Source organism: Podarcis erhardii (assembly GCF_964252035.2).
Source record: "Podarcis erhardii genome assembly, chromosome: 5".
NCBI classification, from domain to species: domain Eukaryota; kingdom Metazoa; phylum Chordata; class Lepidosauria; order Squamata; family Lacertidae; genus Podarcis; species Podarcis erhardii.
The window spans coordinates 86122757-86145010 of record NC_138509.1 but is presented as its reverse complement, the minus strand read 5'-3'; the positions used below and the strand labels follow the sequence as shown (position 1 = coordinate 86145010).

Genomic DNA, 22254 nt, shown 5'->3' with positions numbered 1-22254 from the left:
AGATGCTATTTGGATGGATTTTTTTTTCTCCCCACAACAATACTCACCAATACTCCATTGTTTAGAGCCGTTTCTATACACTGCTCTGATCTGTGTTGCCCAGTGGTGATTAAACTGGCAGGGTCTTTATCACAGGATACATTAAATGGATGTGGTTGTATTGCTGCAAGCACCATGGCAGCCGATAGTGAGATTTTAACAAATAATTAGCAGGCTTCATGGCCCCACTGTGACACATTAGGAACAGAGGAAGCTGCCTTCTGCCTAGCCGGACCAGTTGCCCATCTCATTCAATGTTGTCTACACGTGTTACATGCCACAACAATCTTCACAAGCAGTGTGAGGAGATTCAGGGGTTCCCGGCTTGTGTTTCTGTTTGGAAGATTGAGGCACAGTGGAGGCTGGTGTCCTTAAGAAATATGGATCATTAACACTTATTTATGCCTAGAAGTGTGCAGTGGAGGGGGTGCAGAACATTATAGGTGCCTCTTGTTACTCCTCTGATAGCTTCTATAAGTTTGGGTCCAATGTAGCAGTCAGTCACGGCTCCCCGTATCTTAGCACAGCATCCTCCAGCAAGAGCCAAGATGGTTCTGATCTCCAGCAGCTCATGGAGGACTGATCTTTGTTCTCCTTCTTCTTCCCAGCCTCCTGAAAAACAACACCTTTTCCTGTCACCTTACATCCCTCCCTGACACATTGGCAACCCCTATTTTGCACAGACCTGAGAACCTTCTCTGATGTGTAAATGCCTGGCCATTGTTTTATAATGGACTGCATTGAACCAGACCAGCCAGGCTCGTTTGCATAAGCCAGCCCAGGGATTCTTTGTCTGGCACCATTCTGTAGCTTGCATTTCTCCTTCCTATCCCCAGTATTAGCTAGATCCTGACATTCATTAATTTATTGGGTTTAGGAGGGGTCCCCCCGCCCAACTTTTAACAATAAGAAGCTGTCTTCTGCCAAGTCAGACCATTTGTCCATCTAGTTCAGTGTTGTCTACACCATAGCTGTCAACCGTCCCTTATTTGGCGAGAAACTCCCTTATTTGGCGAGAAAGTGCCGTCCCTTATTTGGCGAGAAAGTGCCGTTTCCCGCTGCTGTCCCGGACTGATGATGTCCCTTAAATTTCCCGGGTTTCATGCTCGCCTAGCTCAGGAGGGAAGCAGCGGCTCAGAGTCCTCCGCCTCAAGAGAGCGAGAGAAAGTGTGTGTCTTTGTCTCGCCCTTTCCCCCCTCAGGGGCGCGTTGTGAGGAGACGGGTGGCAGCAGGCGGGGAGGCTGCCCCTCTCTTGCAAGACTTCCGCCGCACTGCCAGGGGAAGCCAGAGGCGGCAGCGGTGGCGGCGGCCTGAGGGAGGAGGAAGAGGAGGGGATGGGGAGGGACGCAGAAGGGTGGCGCTTCAGCGGCTGCGCCGCAACCACCTCATGCCAGGCTCGCGGGCAGCGTGGGCGAGAGTCTCTCTCCCTCCACCCCCTCTCTCGGGCGGGGAAGGGCCGATGGAACTCCTCACGCCAGGACGGCGACAACCCCGACGTGCTGCTTAGCATACCCTTCAACCAGTGCAGCATTTTAATGTAGTGATTTCCCCCTCTGCATCCCTTTCATAACTCTATTTTTATAAATCATTTGTCCATCCATAGTTCAAATTTTTACTACAAGTTTTCTGTCAATCCTACCAATGTATGTAACTCTTTACATAGCTTTTCATCTAAATTATAATCTTTCCCCATCCTTTATTAAAGAGGTCCTCTTCCTGGTTTCTAATTCTGCCTGTAAGCTTTGCCATCTCGACATCGTTCATCAATTTTGTCTGCCCCTCTTCTTTGGTTGGAGTTGTAGACCCTTAGGATGATCTAGTCCAACCCCCTGCAAAACACAGTCAGTCGCAGCAAAAGCAGCATGGCTCCATCAGTGCCGGATTTCTGTATAAGCTAAGCAAAATCCCTTATTTTGGCTGCTGATCCCTTATTTACGAGACTGCTGGTCCCTTATTTTCAAATCTGTAAGTTGACATCTATGGTCTACTCTGACTGGTAGCAATCTCCCAGTGCTTCAGACAGTCTTTCCTATCTCTACCTGGAGATGGTGCTGATTGGACCTGGGACCTTCCACATTCAAAGCAGATGCTGTACCACTAAGCTATGGTCCTTCCCCAGATTAATACATGGGATTGTTCCTGGATTCAACATTGTCATGGAAGGCTCAGGCAGTCTCAGAGGCTAAGAGTGCCTTTTTTCCAGCTCTAACTGGTTCACCAGCTATGGTCTCTTTCTGAGACAACTTTGGCTGCTGTGCTCCATATTTCAACTTCCAGATTGGATTACTGCAATGTGCTCTTTGTGGGGCTGCCCTCGAAAATGACTTGGAAATGGCAGCAGCCAGAGTACTGGCTGGGGTTCCCTCCAGATCTCATATAACCCATTTTAAAACAGCTGCACTGGTTGCCAACTCGTTTCTGGGTCTAATTTAAGGTACACACTTTAGTCTTTAAAGCCCTAAATAACCCACTGTCTCCTTTTTTAATAGGCCCTCTCAGATAAGACTAGCGAAAGGGGCTACATAGAAAAAGCAAGTACTCAGTTCTAAAAATATTCAGATTCTGGAATAAAAAGTCATTTTTATGCAGCCTCGGTTAGATTTTGTTTTGCTTTTTTCCAGGGTGTTGAACTGCTGAACTAGTAGCAAAAAACCCAAGGTTCCAACCATTAATTTCTGTATTTCGAAGTGGAACAGACATTTTTCATTTCACTGTCCCTTTGAGGCTTTCATGAAGTTTGAATGGCTTGTTTTGTAATCTAATTAAGCATCTGCCCAAACTACTTGCTTACGTCCAGCACTGCTGAACATTAGTTGGCTGAAATAAAAGGTTATTGCCTCAATTACTTTGCATTTTCAGTTCTAAATGGCCTTCTCTGTTGTTTCAAAATCACCAGCACCATCTGCTGAAGGAAATAGTGAAATACACGCCCCCCCCCCCCAAGATTGTAATTCTGGCAACTGCAAACCAGTTCCTCTGAGGGGTTTAATTCACTTCAGTTTCCAGCAGGTTTTGAGCAAACTATGAAGCTGGGAAACCATTTTTGTTTTGCTCTAATCACTAATGAATTTCCCTTTTGAAAAGAATTAAGGTTCTTTTTAGAGGACTCATAAATGTGACATGCATGTAACAGGAAAAGCTCTCAGGTAACATTCCTCAATGGAAAGCTTCAATACTTTTAGAAATACAGTGCCCCTAGAGTTGTTAGGGTCCCAACACAGCTCTGCAAATCTGCCTGCAGTCCTAAACAGATTGAGACTGCATATACACCACATACTTACAAGCACATTTGAAGCAAAAACAAATCCTGGAAACTGTAGTTTACCTATAATAGAGCTATAGTTCTCAGCACTCTTGACAAATTGCACTTCCCAGGATTCTCTCTGAGTGGGGTGGAGTGGGGTGGAGAATTCCTGCTTTTAATATATGGTGTGTCTGCAGCCCTACAATCATAGGAAGGATCTTGGAAATCATCTATTCTATGGACTACCTCATTTCAGGATCTGTAATGCAGGATGCAACTATAGCAGCCTTCCCCAGCCTGGTGTTTCTTCTGAAATGATGAAGCTGAGCTCCAAGACATCTTAGAGGTCACAAGGTTGGGGAAGAGTGCCTTAAGGAGTTGGAGTCCTCTGCACACATATCCTAGGACCTAGGTTTATTTCAGACTTAAAATGGAAGTCAGGGCTCTCCAGATGTTTTGCACCACAGTTCCCACCAGCCCCAGACAGGATAGCCAATGGCCAAGGAAACTTATGGTTCAGCAGCTATTTATTTGTCATGAACTGATAAACTGTACTGTCATAAAACTATAAGCAAGGATATATCAACAAGAATAAAATCAACAAAAGATCCATAAAACATCAAATGCAGTGAGTCAGACTCTGGCATTACCCAAGGGGCTCACTGTCCACATTATCTTCTTCTTCACCACTCATTGTCTGCCACCCCCCTGAGGAGAAAATAGAATCGACATTCCCAGTGGGCTTCACTGACCTAAATTCCCCTTTGAAGTTTCAACTCAGTGGAGTCTGGTACAGCCCAGAACTTGACTCACACCCCCTTGGTTTTTTAAATGGAGACCCTCCTAATCTGATTGCAGGAGTAATTGGGGGAGCCAACAAGGGGTATAAGACAGACTTCTGAGGGAGCCTGTTGTGCGAGGTAAACACTTAAGCAGACAGGCAAGCTAAGCACCTGTGCAAATTAAGTAACCACTATATTTCTTTTGAGTACTGAGATAGAGAGACTTTAAGTTTTATCTGTTTAAAGCATGTTTAGCCTGCTCTTTAGTCGACTCACACTCCAAGCATGGCTTGCAAAAATAAATAGTAAGAGAGTCCCTGCCCTAAAGGTTTTATGAAAGGAATGACACTATTAAGAACCCTGAGCTAGATTAATGTCCCCAAACGTCATGGTTTGTGCCAACCTACTGACACTCCACAAAGCTTCTTAACCATTTTCGTATGAAAAAAAGATGGGGTGCTGCTGCTCTCCCAACCCACTAACTACCAGCACGCTTCAACACAATGCCGCGCGCGGCAAGAGCCCAGGCTTTCTGATCCAAGCCGCTTTCCGTACCGCTTCCGGGCAAAGCCGAGCACATGCTGCGAAGCGCCCACACGTGTAGGAAAACTCCTGGCTCAGCCGCGAGTTGGCGCAGGCAGATGACGATCACAGACGCCGTAAAAGTGTAGACATCCAGGATGTGGAGGGAGGCGGAGGCGGCGCCGTCCTGGAGGCAAAAGCCGTCACGTGGCGTAGAGACCGGCGCGTAGGTCCGGGCTCGCGCCTTGCGTGGGTGGGGCGATAAAGCGGCCAATGGCGAAGGAGGATAACCTGTACCCGATGTGGGCGGGGCTGAGGGGATTTTCTTCCCTCCCTCCTTTAAATTTGGAACGTACGGCGCGCGCTCCCTTCACGCCTCGGGGGATTCCCCCCTCCCCTTCCCGCTCTCCCTCCCTCCTTTTCTCCACCCACACGCCTCCCTGCCTCCCTTTACGGCTGCTCTGCGCGTGCGCGTTGCTGCGACGCTCTTCCAGTCTTTCCCTGCGCCGTGGGAGGTAAGTGCTGGCTCCTGACGCGGGTGCGTGCGGCGCCCCCCCCCCCACCGCTTAGTCCCTCCGCTCAGCCGTTGGAGCCGTCGGCGGGCCGCTTGGAATCCTCTCAGGCGAACCGGGCCGGACTGGTCTGGTGCAGACCCGGGTCCGAGGCGGCCGGCGCCTTCCCCTCAGGCTTCTCCCCGGCGCCGCCTGCTCTTCCCACGAGGCGGCCATGCGGGGCGCCTCCCTTCGCGGGAGCTGGGGGGACTCGGGGCTGAGGAGATGGAGGAACCGGGGGGGGGCGGGGGCTTGAATTTCCCAGGCCAGCGGATCGTTTCCTCAGCTCTGTTTCTCTCATTACCCGCTCTGTGAGGAAAACCATGTTTAAATTGGCTTGCTGACTCCCCCCCCCCCGCATAATAACGGTGTATTCCGCGGGGAGGCAGCGGTGCCCTCCGTAGAGTCGGATGGGGCCCCCAAGGGTCATCCATCCCAACCCCTTTGCCGTGCAGGATAGCCAGGTAGATAGCGTTGGGCCTACACCACCTCATATCACACACACACACCCCGACCAACCTGGTTAGGAGCTGCTCGCAGTCCCAGGGCGGGGGGGGGGGGTCCGCAGCTTCTCCATCCATGATGGCCTTTTTGCTTCTTGGTCACGAGTGTTTAGAATTACCCAAGAAGGAAAGGCAGCCATGTTGGTCCCCAAGAAAATGGCTAGAATTCATAGTCGTCGTCGTCGTCGTCTTTGGCGATCACTCGTAGCTGCGTAAGATTGTCTTCCATAAGCACGGTTTTAACAGTGAGTTCGTAAGTGACTGTGGAGGCCAATTCTAGGGCCATTAGGACTAACCAAGATGAGAAAACGCCCTAATAAAGATACTGCCCTATTGCGGATTTTGGATTGTGTTTTGGGGGTTTAATAGGTAGAGGAGCTCCTTTGGCCATTGTTTTCCCACATTGGTTTCCGCTTTTGGTGGCTGGGTCAGTCAAATCGTGGCCCTGTGTGCTCAATGTGTGTGAGAGAGTAAGTGAATGCACACCTACTAAGCTTCCTTGTTCCTCTTAAGAATTGATGTGTAGGGTCTGTCCAAAGGTCGTCTAGTCAAATCTTCCCATACCTCGTACACCCCCCCCCCCTCTGTTGAGCAATAGTGGGCACCCAGATACCTTTAAGATGCTCACAAACCCTTCCTGAGAGTAATCCCATTTGCCATGCAGGGTAAAATAAGCTCTGTATCTGTTGAAATTCCATTCTCTTGTGAGAGTAGTGATGTAGCAGCCCCATCTGCTTAACGCCTGTCTGCTGCATTCCCAACCAGTCATGGTACACCCTTAGAGCTTTTAGACAGTGATGAAATAGGTTCCTGAGATCACTAAATGATAAGTAGACTTGCTTCGGTTGCCAGAATTATGAACCACCACAAAATGCCTACTGTAAGCACCCTATATTAGTTATCCCTTTGCTCTTTCACATCACCTCTCCCCATGCACTTCATTTCTGGCTTGAGGGTAACTGCTGTGATTGTAATATCATGAAATGGCTGTAGTTGTTGCCAAAAAGGCACTTCTGAGAGATGCGATTCTTCATGCTGCCGCAACCATCCTGTAATAAGAAGCCCCATTCGCTGGTAATTGCTCAGTTGTATACTTCACCATACAATCAGAGTGTGTGGGAAACATGTTACAGTTATAATTGCTGTGGTGTGTAAGGGTAAAGGGACTCCTGACCATTAGGTCCAGTCGCGGACGACTCGGGGGTTGCGGTGCTCATCTCGCTTTATTGGCCAAGGGAGCCGGCGTACAGCTTCCAGGTCATGTGGCCAGCAGGACTAAGCCGCTTCTGGCCAACCAGAGCAGCGCACAGAAACGCCGTTTGCCTTCCCGCTTTCCTGCTTTCAAACTGCTATGTTGGCAGGAGCAGGGACCTAGCTCATCCCGTCGTGGGGATTCGAACCGCCGACCTTCTGATCGGCAAGCCCTAGGCTCTGTGGTTTAACGCACAGCGCCTGTAGCTCTCACCAAATAGGAGCTGGCATTTGCCAGCAAAATACTGTGTTCATGTTTAAGTCGAGTGTGGGACAGTAGCACTTAATCTTCAATAATCCCCCAAAATGCTATTTCACAGCTTCAGAAACCAAATTTATAAATCTATTGTCCCAGTTTTTAAATCTTGTAAAATTTGCATTTCTTATAAATCTTGTAATTGTAATTTTGCATTCCTTGTTACCATTGTCTCCTGCAACTTTTCTCTTCCTCCTCTCCCCATGCCTTGGCTGAGCCATAACATGGCAGTTTGGACCCCTGAGTGTAAAATATTGCCCTTCCCATCTCATACTGCAGTCTTGAGCTAGCATTTTTAGGATGTGTACTCAGTGACCACAGGGGACAGCTATTCCATTTCACAAGTCTGTCGTACTTGCAGTGAAGGTGGAGTATGTTGATATGTTCAATGCTGGACTGAGCGTAGTACTTTCTGTAACATGGTTCATTATATTCGAAGTATGGTTTGTGTTCATCTGCATATCTAAAAGATACAAATACTTTATTATGTAACTGATACATGAAATAACTGGATTTATTTTTAAATTTTATAGTATTTGCCAGAACACACTACATACTATGGCTGATGAAGTTGATTTTACCACTGGAGATGCTGGTGCTTCTGCCACCTACCCTATGCAGTGTTCTGCACTCCGCAAAAATGGCTTTGTGGTGCTGAAGGGACGTCCCTGCAAGATTGTAGAAATGTCAACTTCGAAGACTGGCAAGCATGGTCATGCAAAGGTAATTGCTTGGTAGAGCTTTCTTGAGTTTTACTTCTGTTCTGGTATGCCAATATTACTCTTCAATGAATATTAGTTTACTAATATTAAACATTAACATCAGATTTGCCAGGTGCGTGGCCCAGTCTTACTTAACTTGTCACTATCTGTCTTCTTGTAGTGCAAGTCTAGCTGGCTGTCCTAGTATAAGGTTTCTGACTTGGGTGGCATTCTCTGCTAGGGGAGAGTATGAAAAGTGAGTCCCTCAATATAGTGCACACTGTTTGTTAGTAAATTTGCAACCTTTCTAGATACCTTTGTCTGAATGATGTATCTGATTCCAAGTGGTACGACTGGTTCAATTCAGACATTGCATTCTTATTCTCCAAATCATGGTTTGGAGGATTACAAACAAGCTGGAAGCTCATATGCTCCTCTCTAGTTTTGCATCACAAATGGAGGGAATCCGATGGTGAGGGTGAGAAGGGAATCAGTATAGATCTGCAGCACAACCTGGTCCTCCCGGGTTTGGAACACGCCAGGATTAAGCTTGTGAATTTAAGTTAGAAAACTGAGGTAGCTTGAGTTACTCAGGCCTCTCTTTTGGAGCTTGTGTAATTTGTATCTAAGCACATGCTTAAGTTCAGAACTGTCAATATACACAAATATGATCTTGATAGTTCTTCAGTAAGATATCTCCTTGGTAGAAGGATTCTTAAAGGTGATGGGCATGCATAGGTGACTTGAATCTAGGCAGTTAGCATAGAAGTTACATCCAAACATCAATTTAAATGCTAACTTTTGGTTACAGGAAACTATATGTCTCAGAATTCTAAGCTATTTGTGGAGATGGGTAAATCATTCATGACTTTTCTCTCCTGAAGTAAGATACTGTACTGTATAGGCTAGCCCAGCCTTTCTCAACCTTGGGTCCCCAGATGTTGTTGGACAAGAATTCCCATCATACCTGACCACTGGTCCTGCCAGCTAGGGACGATGGGAGTTGTAGTGTAGTTGTGTAGAGACAACTCTTCCCAAAGCTCAGTGCCTCCTTAACTGGTTTTGGGTCAAATGTTGCTGAGGGCTGCCAAAAACGGCTTTGAGGGTCGCATGCAGGATTCATGCCATGTGTTTCACTGTCTTGTTCCAGTCAACTATAGACTGTAATTTGAGTATCATTATATGTGGCTTTTCCTTAGAGAACTGTTCCAGCTTTAGTCTCTGGGTGGATGCACATGAATTACTGTTCATTGCTTTCTATCTCCCCCCACCTACCCCAAACATTGTTCTTGGAACATACTGTTCTTGGTAGCCTAAATATATGTGCATGAACATTCTCCTAGGTGCACCTAGTTGGCATTGATGTGTTCACTGGCAAAAAATATGAAGATATTTGTCCTTCCACTCACAATATGGATGTTCCTAACATCAAGAGGAATGACTATCAAGTAAGTCTACATTTTAATCTATACAAATAGAAAGTCCCTTCTGGGCATAGCCTGATGTCCTATGAAAAAACTATGCTTCCTTAATTAAAATTCTACACCTTAAATTACTTAGCCTTCCAAAGGACCCATTGAAATGAGCTGGGTTTTGTAATCTCATACCTCTGACATCCCATTTCCAGTCAAATACTTAACCCTTGGTGCGGCCACTGGACAACATAAAATGCCATCATTAGAGGGAGTGGAGAGATTATTACAAATGCCATCAAATCATTATGAATTGATTTTGTAGGATAGGGGCCACCTTGAACATGCTAATAGAAAAGATGGGATACACATAGACTTAATAAAACAAGTGGCCCTAAATATTCCCCTTGTTGATGAATTGTTTGTCAGACTAAAAATTTTGTGCAATTTTGTTGTGCAGTTCCTTGCTTTGATGTATATGTTTAAATACAGAGCATAGTGTATGTTAGTAGAACTTTCTTCAGGTACTTTGCAGTACTATGAAATATCTCATGCTGGGTTAATATGGTAGCAATTTCTTCAATAGGCTTTGCTATAAAATATTCAGGAATATTTGAAGCAAATTACATTTGCAGAACATCTGCCAATAGCAATATTTGGAACCACATATAAAATTATTTGACAGTTTTAGATCATCTTACTATATTTTTCAGTTTCAAAGCTGCTTTTGCTAGAAAGTGCTACTGAATAGAGCATTTTTAACTTTATCCCTTTAGTGACTAAAGCTGTGATTCACACTGAATAGATCCTGAGCTAAAAAACGGTTGAAACTGGGTTCTGTGTATTAGAAATGTGCAAGGTTGTTCTTCTGTAGCAGTGGTTCTCAAACGGTGTGGTATGCCACATTGATAAAGCAGGAGACAATGGCAAGTGTGGCAGAAAGATTCCAGGACAATCAATAAATATAATTTGTGAATGATTCATATTCTCATGTAGCTGCATTGTTTTATACATTTTTATTCTGAAAATGTGGTCCAGAGAAAAAAGTTTTGAAAACCACTGGTCTATAGCAATCAGAAGCAAAATGCTAAGTTCAGAAAGCAGGGCCCATATGGCTCAATGCCAGTACTTTTGACTGAACTTCATGCAATTATGAATAAAATTGAATTGGAATTGTTAATTTCTTGCAGCTGATCTGTATACAGGATGGGTATCTCTCTTTGCTGACAGAAAGTGGTGAAGTTCGTGAGGATCTGAAGGTGCCAGAAGGTGAACTAGGCAAAGAAATAGAGGGGAAATATAATGCAGGCGAAGATTTCCAGGTAAAATCTCAGTGGTTTGAAAAAATCTGGGGTTTTATTTTTCTTAAGACACCCAAGTTACCTTGAAAGTACTTTATTGCTGCTAACGGTTGATCTAAAATAACTTCCTGGGCCTTATTTTAATGGGGAGAAAAGAAAGGGGGATAAAGTAGAATTAGTTTTCTATTCTGAAATAATAAATGGCTTATCTCTTGTAATTACAGTTGTTTTTTTCTTCATATTATTTATTAGACTTTTTAATTGCTTACTAACTGAAGGTCTCCAAGCAACTTGCAACACATTTAAAATAGAAATACATTATACCTTCAAAGCAGAACGTATCAGCCATGGGAAGCTTTGGCATCACACTAGTAACAAAAACCAACATGTAAATCTTGTTTAGTCATGTCCGACTCTTCGTGACCCCATGGGCCAGAGCACGCCAGGCACTCCTGTCTTCCACTGCCTCCCGCAGTTTGGTCAGACTCATGTTTGTAGCTTCGAGAACACTGTCCAACCATCTCATCCTCTGTCGTCCCCTTCTCCTTGTGCCCTCAATCTTTCCCAACATCAGGATCTTTTCCAGGGAGTCTTCTCTTCTCATGAGGTGGCCAAAGTATTGGAGCCTCAGCTTCACGATCTGTCCTTCCAGTGAGCACTCAGGGCTGATTTCCTTAAGAATGGATGCATTTGATCTTCTTGCAGTCCATGGGACTCTCAAGAGTCTCCTCCAGCACCATAATTCAAAAGCATCAATTCTTTGGCAATCAGCCTTCTTTATGGTCCAGCTCTCACTTCCATACATTACTACTGGGAAAACCATGGCTTTAAGTATATGAACCTTTGTTGGCAAGGTGATTTCTCTGCTTTTTAAGATACTGTCTAGGTTTGCCATCGCCTTTCTCCCAAGGAGCAGGCGTCTTTTAATTTCGTGACTGCTGTCACCATGTAAATCTAGTGGTTCCTAAATAGCTAAGTACTGTAGACCGCCTGTTTTTCAAAAGCCAAGCCATGGTCCCCCTACTTTTGAAAATGTAACATTTGTTACCTCAGTGGTGACACCATACCCCCCAAAACGTCCCAGCTCAACTGTGATGCGCGTTTTCTGGACCACACTCCTACACAAGAGCATAGCCCTAAAAAAATGAGATGTCCCGAGCAGTTGATGAGCCATGGACTTCCTGGATGGGTTATGCAGACCTCTAATTGGGAACCACTGTCTCATTTTGTCAAATACGTGGCGGCAAAATAATTACATTTTTTCATCTCCGCCAAGCTAAGCAGTTGGCTCCTTACCTCTCTCGCCCTGACCTAGCCACTGTGATCCACGTGGCGGTCACCTCCAGACTGGATTATTGTAACTCGCTCTACGTGGGGCTACCCTTGAGACTGACCCAGAAACTCCAGCGGGTGCAGAATGCCGCGGCGAGACTCCTTATGGGGTCTTCGCTGTGAGATTACATTCATCCGGTACTATACCAGCTGCACTGGCTCCCGGTGGAGTACAGGATCAGGTTTAAGGTGCTGGTTTTAACCTTTAAAGCCCTATACGGCCTAGGACCCTCGTACCTACGAGACCGCCTCTCCTGGTATGTCCCACAGAGGAACTTACGGTCTGCAAATAAAAGCATCTTGAAGATCCCAGGCCACAGAGAGGTTAGGCTGGCCTCAACTAGAGCCAGGGCCTTTTCGGCCGCGGCTCCAATCTGGTGGAACGCTCTGTCACAAGAGACCAGGGCCCTGCGGGACTTGACATCTTTCCGCAGGGCCTGCAAAACAGAGCTGTTCCACCAGGCCTTTGGTCAGGGCGCAGCCTGACCCCCCTCCTCTGGCAATCTGCACAGAATTTTGCTTATTGGTTGCAATAAATTTGATTTTAATTAATTTTTATGAAGAAATGTTTTTAGAATCGTTGGATTATTTTGATTGTTGTTAGCCGCCCTGAGCCCAGCTTCAGCTGGGGAGGGCGGGATATAAATAAAATTTATTATTATTATTATTATTATTATTATTATTATTATTATTATTACATGGAAATGATATCAGTGCCCTCCTAAACTAGATGATCAGGATAAGTTAAAGTTATATTCCTCAGCTTGTCTTTATTATAAATACTTCCTATTTTGCAGCTGAACTCAAGCTGCTACTATTTTAGATTGGCTTAATTATGTGCTTTGTGATTAGTGTTTTGCTGGGAGGTTGACTAAAATTGGAATACTGGTGCTAGAACTCAACTATTGCCATCACAACACTTGTTGTAAATGTAATAGCTGTTTTGCGTATCCTAATAATGCTTTTTCTCTCTCCTTTAGGTATCAGTCATGTGTGCAATGAGTGAAGAATGTGCTGTAGCCATAAAACCTTGCAAATAGGACCATCTGGATTTGAGCAGCTGCTCATATCTCAGCAACTGCAGATTTCTTATTTTAGTTCTAATTATCACCAAAGCTATAACCTTCACTAGCAACCTCGTGTCTTTGTTTGAAAATAGTGCTGGCTAATGTTGCAAGCCATTTGGCAATATTAAAATTGCTGAAGTTCAAGTGCTTACAGGAATGGCAAGGCAGTCAAAACTGTCATTTTAGATCATGAGGTATTAACTAGTATGCTTTGCTCGAATGAGACTGTATAGCAGTGCCAATACCAAGGTAGTACTAAGTTTGGGTTTAAGTAAGAATAGTGTTTAAATACAACATTTTAAACAAATGCGAATAACCACTTTTATCTTAAAATATGGTGAAATGTGGCTTGCACTGAACTGTGAATAGTCATTGAGCTGGAGACAAGGGAACTCATGTGATCAAAATGCCAGTGCTGATGGCCATGTACAACAAACTTATATCTGTAGTCTTGCTGGCTGGCTCACTCTTAACATGTCACCATTTGCCTGTGATGCAAACATCCAGAATATTGGATGCTTTCATACTCTGGTTAATAGTGCACAAAAGCTTGGGGGTGGGTGGGAGGGAGGGAGAGGAGATTCACTAGAGGCCTTTGATTTCAACATGGAGTTCAGCCACTCTTCTAGTTTAAAAGAAGGGAATGCCTCAAGTGTTTCAGTATTAGGCATATTTGTTTTTGATTTTAACTCTTTAGTTTTGTAGCACAAATAGACTTTTTGACTTTTTATTAATGGATCAAAAGTGCACATACTAGCTTGTATAAAGGCTTAATATGAGCCTGGTTTCACGCAACTGAAATTAGGCCATGGGTTGTACAGTCCCAAAAAGAACTATGACAGAGTGCTCTATCAAGTACAAGAACTTCAGCGCTGTGTTAAAGGGTCACTCTGACTCACAATCTACTTGTGCAAGACTTGATTACACTGAACAGGCAAATGCCTAATCGCTAACAGACAATTTGTCTACATGACCTTCAACTTTGTAAGATCATGCTTCTTCATTAGCATTTTGCGGGACACCAACTTAACTTAAATTTGCCTTAAATATTGGTAGCAACTGACTAACTTGAACTAGTGACTGGGTTCTTAAAACGTGCTTAGTTCATTACTGGCAGCTTTTTGTGTGCATAGGAAACAGGATTTTGAGCTTCAGTTAGGAATATGGTTGCCCTTTAATCAGTGAAGTTAGTTAGACAACAGGTGTAAATGAACTCCATCAGGGTCTAGTGGTAGGCTCTATATTATAAGTATCTATGCAGAGAAGGGGCACAATGTAGATTGATTTGGCAATAAACACTCGAACAAAGCACAGTCTTGATGTGGTAGTAAATAACTACATATTTCAAGATCTAGGGCTACTGGAAAGCTGAAGGATTTTAGCATATTTAGTCTAATCATGTGAGTGTTCCTAGATAGTTGATTCTCAGTATTCATGGTTTGAATGAGAAGTCTCAGTTTGAAACATGGACTCAGCTAGTATCATTAGTCATGAATGTGAACAGTTTTGAGAAGTAAACTGGTGTCATAGTATCTGAAGAGTCCTTCTAACATCTTAACTGCTTGCATCATCTTAAGGACGTATGCAACTAAAATGTGTAGAGGCAGGTGGCTTTTGGAAATGTGTTACTGAAGTGCCCTCTTATACTTCGGAAAACATGCTGTCTTAATTTCAACTTGACTTTTAGCAATCTGGAACCACAGAATATCTAGACTAGATGGGGGGGAAAACACATCTGCTAAGTAGATCTGTATGGCACTCTTTTGCATACAGGTTTTGCAGTGTCATTTCACCAGTAAAAACTACAGTATTTACAATAAGACAATAGCAAAGCCATTTCATTAGTAGAGAGCAATCTACAAACCCACCAGGTTTACAATAAACTAACTTTGCTAATAAAAGCTTAATACTGTATCTTTCAGGTTATTTAAGCTATTTCAGGGTAATCATGTTTCTCTAAATTCACTTTTAAATGGTTTTTACTTCATAGTTGGAACAAATTGTATTTAGTTGGAGCAGGTGGAAGCTCTTCTAACAAGCTGTAAGCCAAAATTAAGGCTGTTGATATGAGCAACTCAGTCCTGCTGCTGTTCTGTAATGGTGCAAGCTTTCTTGTTTGGGTCCATTGATGTTTTGTTCAGTGTGCTGTAGGTTCTCTTGCCTCAGATGTTAGGAACTTCTTTTTTAAAACCCAACTTTACCTCTTGATGTGTTGTTGTGTCTTTGTTCAACAAAACCACTGCTAGTTGAGCCATGACTTGAATATACTCTTCTCAGGGCTGCTCTTGTGAAGAATTGAAAGAGCTTAAGTTGATTATTTTAACAAAGCTGCTTGAAAGTCTTACAGGGTTTTGTATTCCATAAATTTATAGCATGCCTATGATGCAAGTAGAGTTCTAGTACATTGAACCTTAGTCTAACACAGTCAAACATTGTGACCAAGCTATTCTAGTGACTAGATGACATGTTTGACTGCAGTAAGCTTTAAGTATGGAAATGTTGGCTGTGTCTGGAAACTTTCATAGAACAAGCTGTGCTTAAACATTTTATCCTGGGTAAAGCATATGACTCTCATACATTATACCCACATTTCCACAGTACAACTCGGACAATGATCCCTGTGGCTTTTATTTACATTGTTTTATCTAGGTCTTGTAGTGAACGCTCATGATCAGTGACTGTTACATTAACATATAATTGTAAACAATGTGTGGGGAGAAGGGGTTTTGTATTTGCCACATACGGTAGCTCAGACAAGTATGCAATATACCTACTGGCTAGCAAATGGATGCAGTGTTCATTGTACAGGAGTGACTTTTGACTTTAAAAGCAAAACTTGAAAGGTTTGTATTTTTTCTGCATTTCTGTAATAGCGTATTCATGTGTTAAGAGTTCTTGGCTTTTAACGACTGTTTTATTGAAAAGTTTGAATTATGATTTGGATCACAATGAGAATAAAGTTTGAACCTAAGTGCTACTCTTTTGACTTTTTTCACTACAACTGCTAATAAATGCCTTGTATATGCACTTCCACAGATTATGAATTCTATACAGACGTGACCCTACTGTAGTTTCCTTATTAAGCATGCATCCTTGATCACAATCTCACTTGAAAAGGAAGGCTGCAGTGGATTGCCCAATAAAAATTGACCTGAGCAAATACATTTGCTTGAACAGCACGAAGGTGCCCAATATTTCTCCCACTGTAAAACAAGGTTGGGGAGGACTTGACACCCAAAAGCTAAAACTGATTGTTAATATCTGCTGCATTGCAGAGGGGAGAGGTTTGGGGTTGGAAAGGGCTTCTTGAACCCCTGTAACGTAGTCCACTGTTACTTCAAAGGCGGGCAAAGAGATTTTTGGCCAGCTAGTATTTGGGGTTGCCATACATCCGGAATAGTATCCCAGTGGATATCGGTCAAATATCCAGGAAAATCCGAAGCAAGAAACCTATTTTTTTAATATAAAAAATAATAGTGTTAATTTAATTTGGTTTTGATTTGTTAATTGGGGGGGGGGGACGACGGATTTTCATTGTTTGAAATATGGCAACCCTAAATAGTACTTGCCTAATTGGGAGGCGCTTTTCCAAGAATAGCTTGCTCGCATAAAAATACGGTGTGTGTGTGGTGGAGCCTTGTGGCATTTCCACACTCAGACTACGGGTTCCAAAAATCCTACAGCGATTATAGGGAACCTTGGGAAGAGATGTAGCTCTGAGGTAGAGCCTCGCTCGGCATTCAGAAGGACTCCAGTCCCAAGCCTCTCCACCCGGGACTGCGTCTGCCCCCTGTCTATTGCCCTGCGAAGCTGTTTCCGGTCGGTTCTTCCTCGCGCTCCTTGGGTTTCTTCTTTCTATTGATTAATCTTGAAAAACCCCCCAAAATAAAGAAGCGCCGAGACACCAGGACCCACCGGCCGGACTCTGTCAGGCAGCTTCCGGTGTGCGCACGTTACCGGAAACGAGCGGGCGCGCGGCACCCGGAAGTATTACCCCGCTTCCCTGATCCGAGCGTCAACTCTCTTCCTTTATCCCTCGAGCGTGGTCCACGCTGTACGTCATTGCGTCACGGCGCGGATATCTATAAAAGCGCGGCCGCGATGTTTCTGCCCTCCCTTTCTCCATTGCCTGGCCAAGATGGCGCCGGTGAGTTTCTGAGCCGGGCGGGCTGTGGCGGGAGACACCCGTGGGTTAAAGGAGGGCAGGAAGGCTTCCCTGCTCACTCCTCTCTCCCTCGCCTCCTCCTTTCCGACACACTAGTAAGCCTTGCAGGGCTGTTGGGAGGCTGCTGTGTAGCTGTGACCCCAAATCCCCCTGACCTGGGAGTAAGCCCGTTGAATCCAGTAGGATTGCCTGTCGTGTTTAGCACCCTGAGTTCATGGGCGCCACACACGTTTTGCAAGATCACGTACATAATGCGAAATAAGGTCTGGGGGACTCTTGTGAAGAACTCTCTTAGCTCATTGCCAATTTTCTAAGGCAGTGTTTCCCAGCCTTGGGCCTCCAGCTGTTTTTGGACTACAACTCCCATCATCCCTAGCTAGCCAGAGCAGTGGTCAGGGATGATGGGAATTGTAGTTCAAAAACAGCTGGAGGCCCAAAGTTGGGAAACACTGTTCTAAGGTACCTCATTCACGTCGTCGTGCTTTTCGGTGATGGGTTTCCTAATCCTGCCACGCAAAGGGAAATGTTGCTAGATTGCAATTTGAAGTCATTGATCATTGGGCCCCGCTCTCTGGGAGTCCAGAAACATCTGAAGGAAGGTCACCCAAGTTTGCTGCTCCAGCAAAAATGCATAGGACATCCATAAAGGGACATGGGGAAAATTGAAAAGCCCGTGGATAAATAAATAAATATCAACTGGCAATAGTAAATGATGAGCGTCCCCAGTTCTGCATCTTGTGTATTACCACCGCTTAACTTTAGGTATACAGTGGTACCTCAGATTAAGAACTTAATCTGTTCCGGAGGTCCGTTCTTAACCTGAAACTGTTTTTAACCTGAAACACCATTTTAGCTAACGGGGCTTCCTGCTGCTGCTGCGCCGTCGCTGCACAATTTCTGTTCTCATCCTGAAGCAAAGTTCTTAACCTGAGGTACTATTTCAGGGTGAGCAGAGTCTATAACCTGAAGCGTCTGTAACCCAAGGTACCACTGTACATCTTAACATTAGGTATACATCGGATGAAAGGGGGGGGGAAGCCCAGTGCTATGATAGCCACAAATGAAGGAATGACACTTAATCCTGGTCTTCCATAGCACTTAAGTCCAACCTCCCCCCCCCCCCCCCCGGGAGTTATTATTATTTATTAAATTTCTATAAACCCTTCATTGGAGGATCACAAAGTGGTTTACAATATAAAAATACATAGTAACAAAACCAATACGCCTCAAACCCCCCCCCCCATTTAAAAGACCATAGTGTTTAATTAGCAAAAATTCAAGTTGCTGTACATCGTTCTTCCTCTCATTGAATCCCCACAAGAACACTCAAAGGTAGGTTAGGCGAAGAGGTAGTTACTGGCCCAAGGTCACCTAGTTAGCTTCATGGCTGAGTGAGGGTTTGACCTTAATTTCCCATATCTTAGTCTAGCATTCTAACCACTATACCACACTGGTTCCTAAGACCCTTGACTGCCCTGATTAGCCAGATTCTGCCACTTCACAGGTCCTGCATATGGGCCCTTCGGATTCTAGTTGGTGCTCATGGCAGAAACTGCTCTTGTTTGTTTGGCGCAAGGTCCTCCGTTATTTTAGTCTAAAATAGGGTAACAAAAAAGTTGTCCCTAGCCCTTTGAGAGGAAAACAAAGTTAGCTATTAAAGAACTGTTAATTCTTATGCTTGGCTTGCACTGTAGTGAGGGTGGGTGATGAAATTTTCATTACTAATATATTTTCTGTGTTAAGTGAAAGTTACAGGATAAAGAATATTGGTTAAGTAGAGAAATATATTAAGACATCTCTGATATATGAGGTATATATTTCCTCTTGACTATACTGATCGAATATAAGGATCATTTATACTAACTTTAGGGGCATGTTTGGTTTTCTTTTGGCAAAAGGACAAGAAACTGAAAAAATCAACTTGCAAGTATAGCCTTGACCTCACCCATCCTGTAGAAGATGGAATATTTGATTCAGGAAATTTTGTAAGTAGTTCTGCTGTTCACACTTCTTTGGTCATGTTTTAATGGCAACATACATTGAAACTTAAGGAAGGAAAAAAACTCAAATGCTTGAGGTTTCTTTTAAAGGAAGTTAAGTCTATGCGTGTTTATAATAAAATTCATGATAAATAGTTGCCCTTTAGTCAAATCGGCCTATGGGTAAGAACTTGACTCTTACAACTGTAAATCATTCGCAGCCAATTAATCACATCCTGTTTTAATTCTTACTGCCTGCAATTACCTTTGCTTGTGCAGGGAGGTTTGGAGTTACAGACCTGGATGGGATAATTATTTAGCTTGGCTTAGTGACTATCTTAATCATAATCCAGATGGATTCCATACCAAATGACTATGTATTGTACCAATGTTTTGGTATCTTAAAATAAATATATAGAGAGAGACAGATATTGTATGTTATGAATTACCGTATTTTTCGCCCCATAGGACGCACCGGCCCATAGGAGGCACCTAGTTTTTTGGGGGGGGAAATAAAGAAAAAAATTTATCCCCCCCCCAGGTGTGGGGCGGGGGAAGCCTGAGCTTCCCCCGACCCCAGCCCCCAGAACAGGCTGCTATCCGCTAGCCGTGGGAGAGCCGCATGACTTCGCGCAGCTCTCCCATGGCTAGCGGAGCGCTGCGCGAAGCCCGAAGCTTGGGGCATGCTGAGCTCAGTGTGCCCCAAGCTTCTGGGTGCCAGCAAGGTCTCCGCTAGCCGTGGGAGAGCTGCGTCTCCCACGGCTAGCGGATAGCTTCCTGAAGCCTGGAGAGCGAGAGGGGTCGGTGCGCACCGACCCCCCTCGCTCTCCAGGCTTCAGCGAAAGCCTGCATTCGCCCCATAGGACGCACACACATTTCCCCTTCATTTTTGGAGAGGAAAAACTGCGTCCTATAGGGCGAAAAAGACGGTACATTAATAGGAATATTTCTATTATTCATTTTTCTTGATTCTTGCATGATTTATTTGCATTTTGTGACTGTAATAATGGATTGTCTGGCTAGGGTTACTTCCCTAGTTCCACATCTAGGGCACCATTCCCTAGTGTTGCATTTTTTTGTTTTTCTTGAATTAGGAACAGTTCCTGAAGGAAAAAGTTAAGGTCAATGGAAAAACTGGAAACTTGGGAAATGTAGTTCATATTGAACGCTTTAAAAACAAAATCACAGTGACATCTGAAAGGCAGTTCTCAAAAAGGTGGGTGTTCTTTATTTTGTGTGGTGGGCTTTTCTTTCTGATTTTAGCTCCAAACCTCAGGACACGTAGCAAGAATTGTAAACCAATTTAAAATGTGGCTTTAGTTGAAATTCCCCAGTTAAGCTAACCTGAAGTAGTAGCATTTGAGGCTGTTTATTATCTCATGTCTTTAGCATGTGTTTCTGTGCCAAACGCACACTTGACACCTGAAGACTATTCTCAGTTCTGTTCTGGAATATCAGCTTTTGAAAGAGAACTGGAAGGTGAAGTTGGGCTATTTAATTTGCCCCATCTTCCTACAGTTGATTTCTTAACTAGTATGATATATTTGAAAGGAAGCTAATGGATTTCACTTGATTTCCAAATATGTGTTCTTGGGTTGTTGTTTTTTGTGGGAGAGCAGTGTAATTTTGGCAATTCCTGGAGTGGCCTAGTTTTTGCCTACTCAATTGGTCACTCGCAGGATCATATTAAACTGTCCCAAACCAAGTCAAACCATTTAGCTTTTTTCAAAGAGCGCCAGATTTGATGCTTTTTTTGGGATTTAACCCCAAGCAATAAGCTGCCGCAGACTTTGCCTGGTCTAGGCTGATGGCAGCAGCACTCCAGGGTTTCAGAGGGTTGGGTTGAACTTTAGACCTTCTGTGTAGGGATTCTCTACCACTGAGCTATGGCCCTCATCCTTTGATGAATTAAGTTCATCTTTTAAGATAGATTGCATTAATATGGAGATTCATTTCATCACATGTAATAGTATTTATATAGGACCTCAAGAGTTTCACATTTTTTCATATACTTCTCAGCCTTTCAACAATCTTGTAAGGTGGGTCTGCTTGACCTCCTGGTTGTAAATGGGGCAGATAACAATAGTGGCTTGCCTAAGTCCATTCAGTGAGTTCACGACAAACAACAAATTTCGACTGGGAACTTTCTGGTTCTGAGTTCTATGTCTATTCAGAAGTAATCCCCATTGGGCACCATTAAAATTTCTCCCTTGTCTATATAATTGCAGACTTAGGTGTTCTGCTAGACAGGCTATGTCTTAAGGGTCAGCTGCTCAACAAATAATCATTGTTGGTTTTCTCAGTCATCGACTGCTGTCTTGTATCACGTCTTTGTAAACGCTTGTGATCAAATTACATCATACACTTAAAATCACTTGGCCTTTTGTGTTAAAGGTACCTTAAGTATCTCACAAAGAAGTATCTCAAGAAGAACAATCTCCGTGACTGGCTGCGCGTGGTTGCGTCTGACAAGGAGACCTACGAACTGCGTTATTTCCAGATCAGCCATGATGACGAAGGGTCTGAAGCCGAGGAGTAGAATAAGCTTTTATGTGGAGCATTGTCTTCCCTGATACACAGCGTGTACATATGAATCATCTATTTATGAGAATGAAATCATTTATTACCAAAGAAAAATTGTACACTGACTTTACTTATAGATTGCTGTGGGCACCTGGGATTTGTTGTGTTTCAAAAGTTTCATTAAAAGAGCCTCCTGATAAATTATAATCTGCAGTTCTCTTGTGGACATGAGGTTTTCCCTACGTTTCATTGAAATACATAACACAGTCACATATTTATGCTTAACGGCCACATTCCTGTAATCTCTGTGACTCACCAGTCCATTATACAGTGGTACCTCGGAAGAACTTAATGCATTCTGGAGGTCTGTTCTTAACCTGAAACTGTTCTTAACCTGAAGCACCACTTTAGCTAATGGGGCCTCCCGTTGCCACTGCACCTCCGAAGCACGATTTCTGTTCTCATCCTGAAGCAAAGTTCTTAACCTGAGGTACTATTTCTGGGTTAGCGGAGTGTGTAACCTGAAGCGTATGTAACCCGAGGAACCACTGTATAATTGTTCTAGTAGAACTAGAGTAAAACTTAAATCCATTCTTATCTCAGAATTTTCACCATAGTCATACAGG

The 22254-nt window shown here is 43.8% G+C and overlaps 2 protein-coding genes across 3 annotated transcripts; both read left to right on the top strand.

Moving 5' to 3' along the window:
* Positions 1–4950: 4950 nt before the first annotated feature.
* On the top strand, positions 4951–15938 carry EIF5A2 (eukaryotic translation initiation factor 5A2). 2 transcript variants are annotated; one of them, XM_081862848.1, is made up of 5 exons: positions 4951–5102; positions 7682–7871; positions 9193–9297; positions 10452–10583; positions 12875–15938. In XM_081862848.1, the coding sequence occupies exons 2-5, from the start codon at positions 7707–7709 to the stop codon at positions 12932–12934; spliced, it is 462 nt and encodes a 153-aa protein (XP_081718974.1). In that variant the 5' UTR covers positions 4951–5102; positions 7682–7706; the 3' UTR covers positions 12935–15938. The 2 variants fall into 2 exon arrangements, with proteins under 2 accessions (XP_081718974.1, XP_081718975.1); XM_081862849.1 differs by lacking the exon at positions 4951–5102 and adding an exon at positions 5227–5602.
* Positions 15939–17060: 1122 nt separating this feature from the next.
* Positions 17061–21835, top strand: RPL22L1 (ribosomal protein L22 like 1). Its single transcript, XM_081862894.1, has 4 exons — positions 17061–17108; positions 19019–19111; positions 20200–20321; positions 21500–21835. The coding sequence occupies exons 1-4, from the start codon at positions 17100–17102 to the stop codon at positions 21642–21644; spliced, it is 369 nt and encodes a 122-aa protein (XP_081719020.1). The 5' UTR covers positions 17061–17099; the 3' UTR covers positions 21645–21835.
* The last annotated feature ends 419 nt before the right edge of the window (positions 21836–22254 follow it).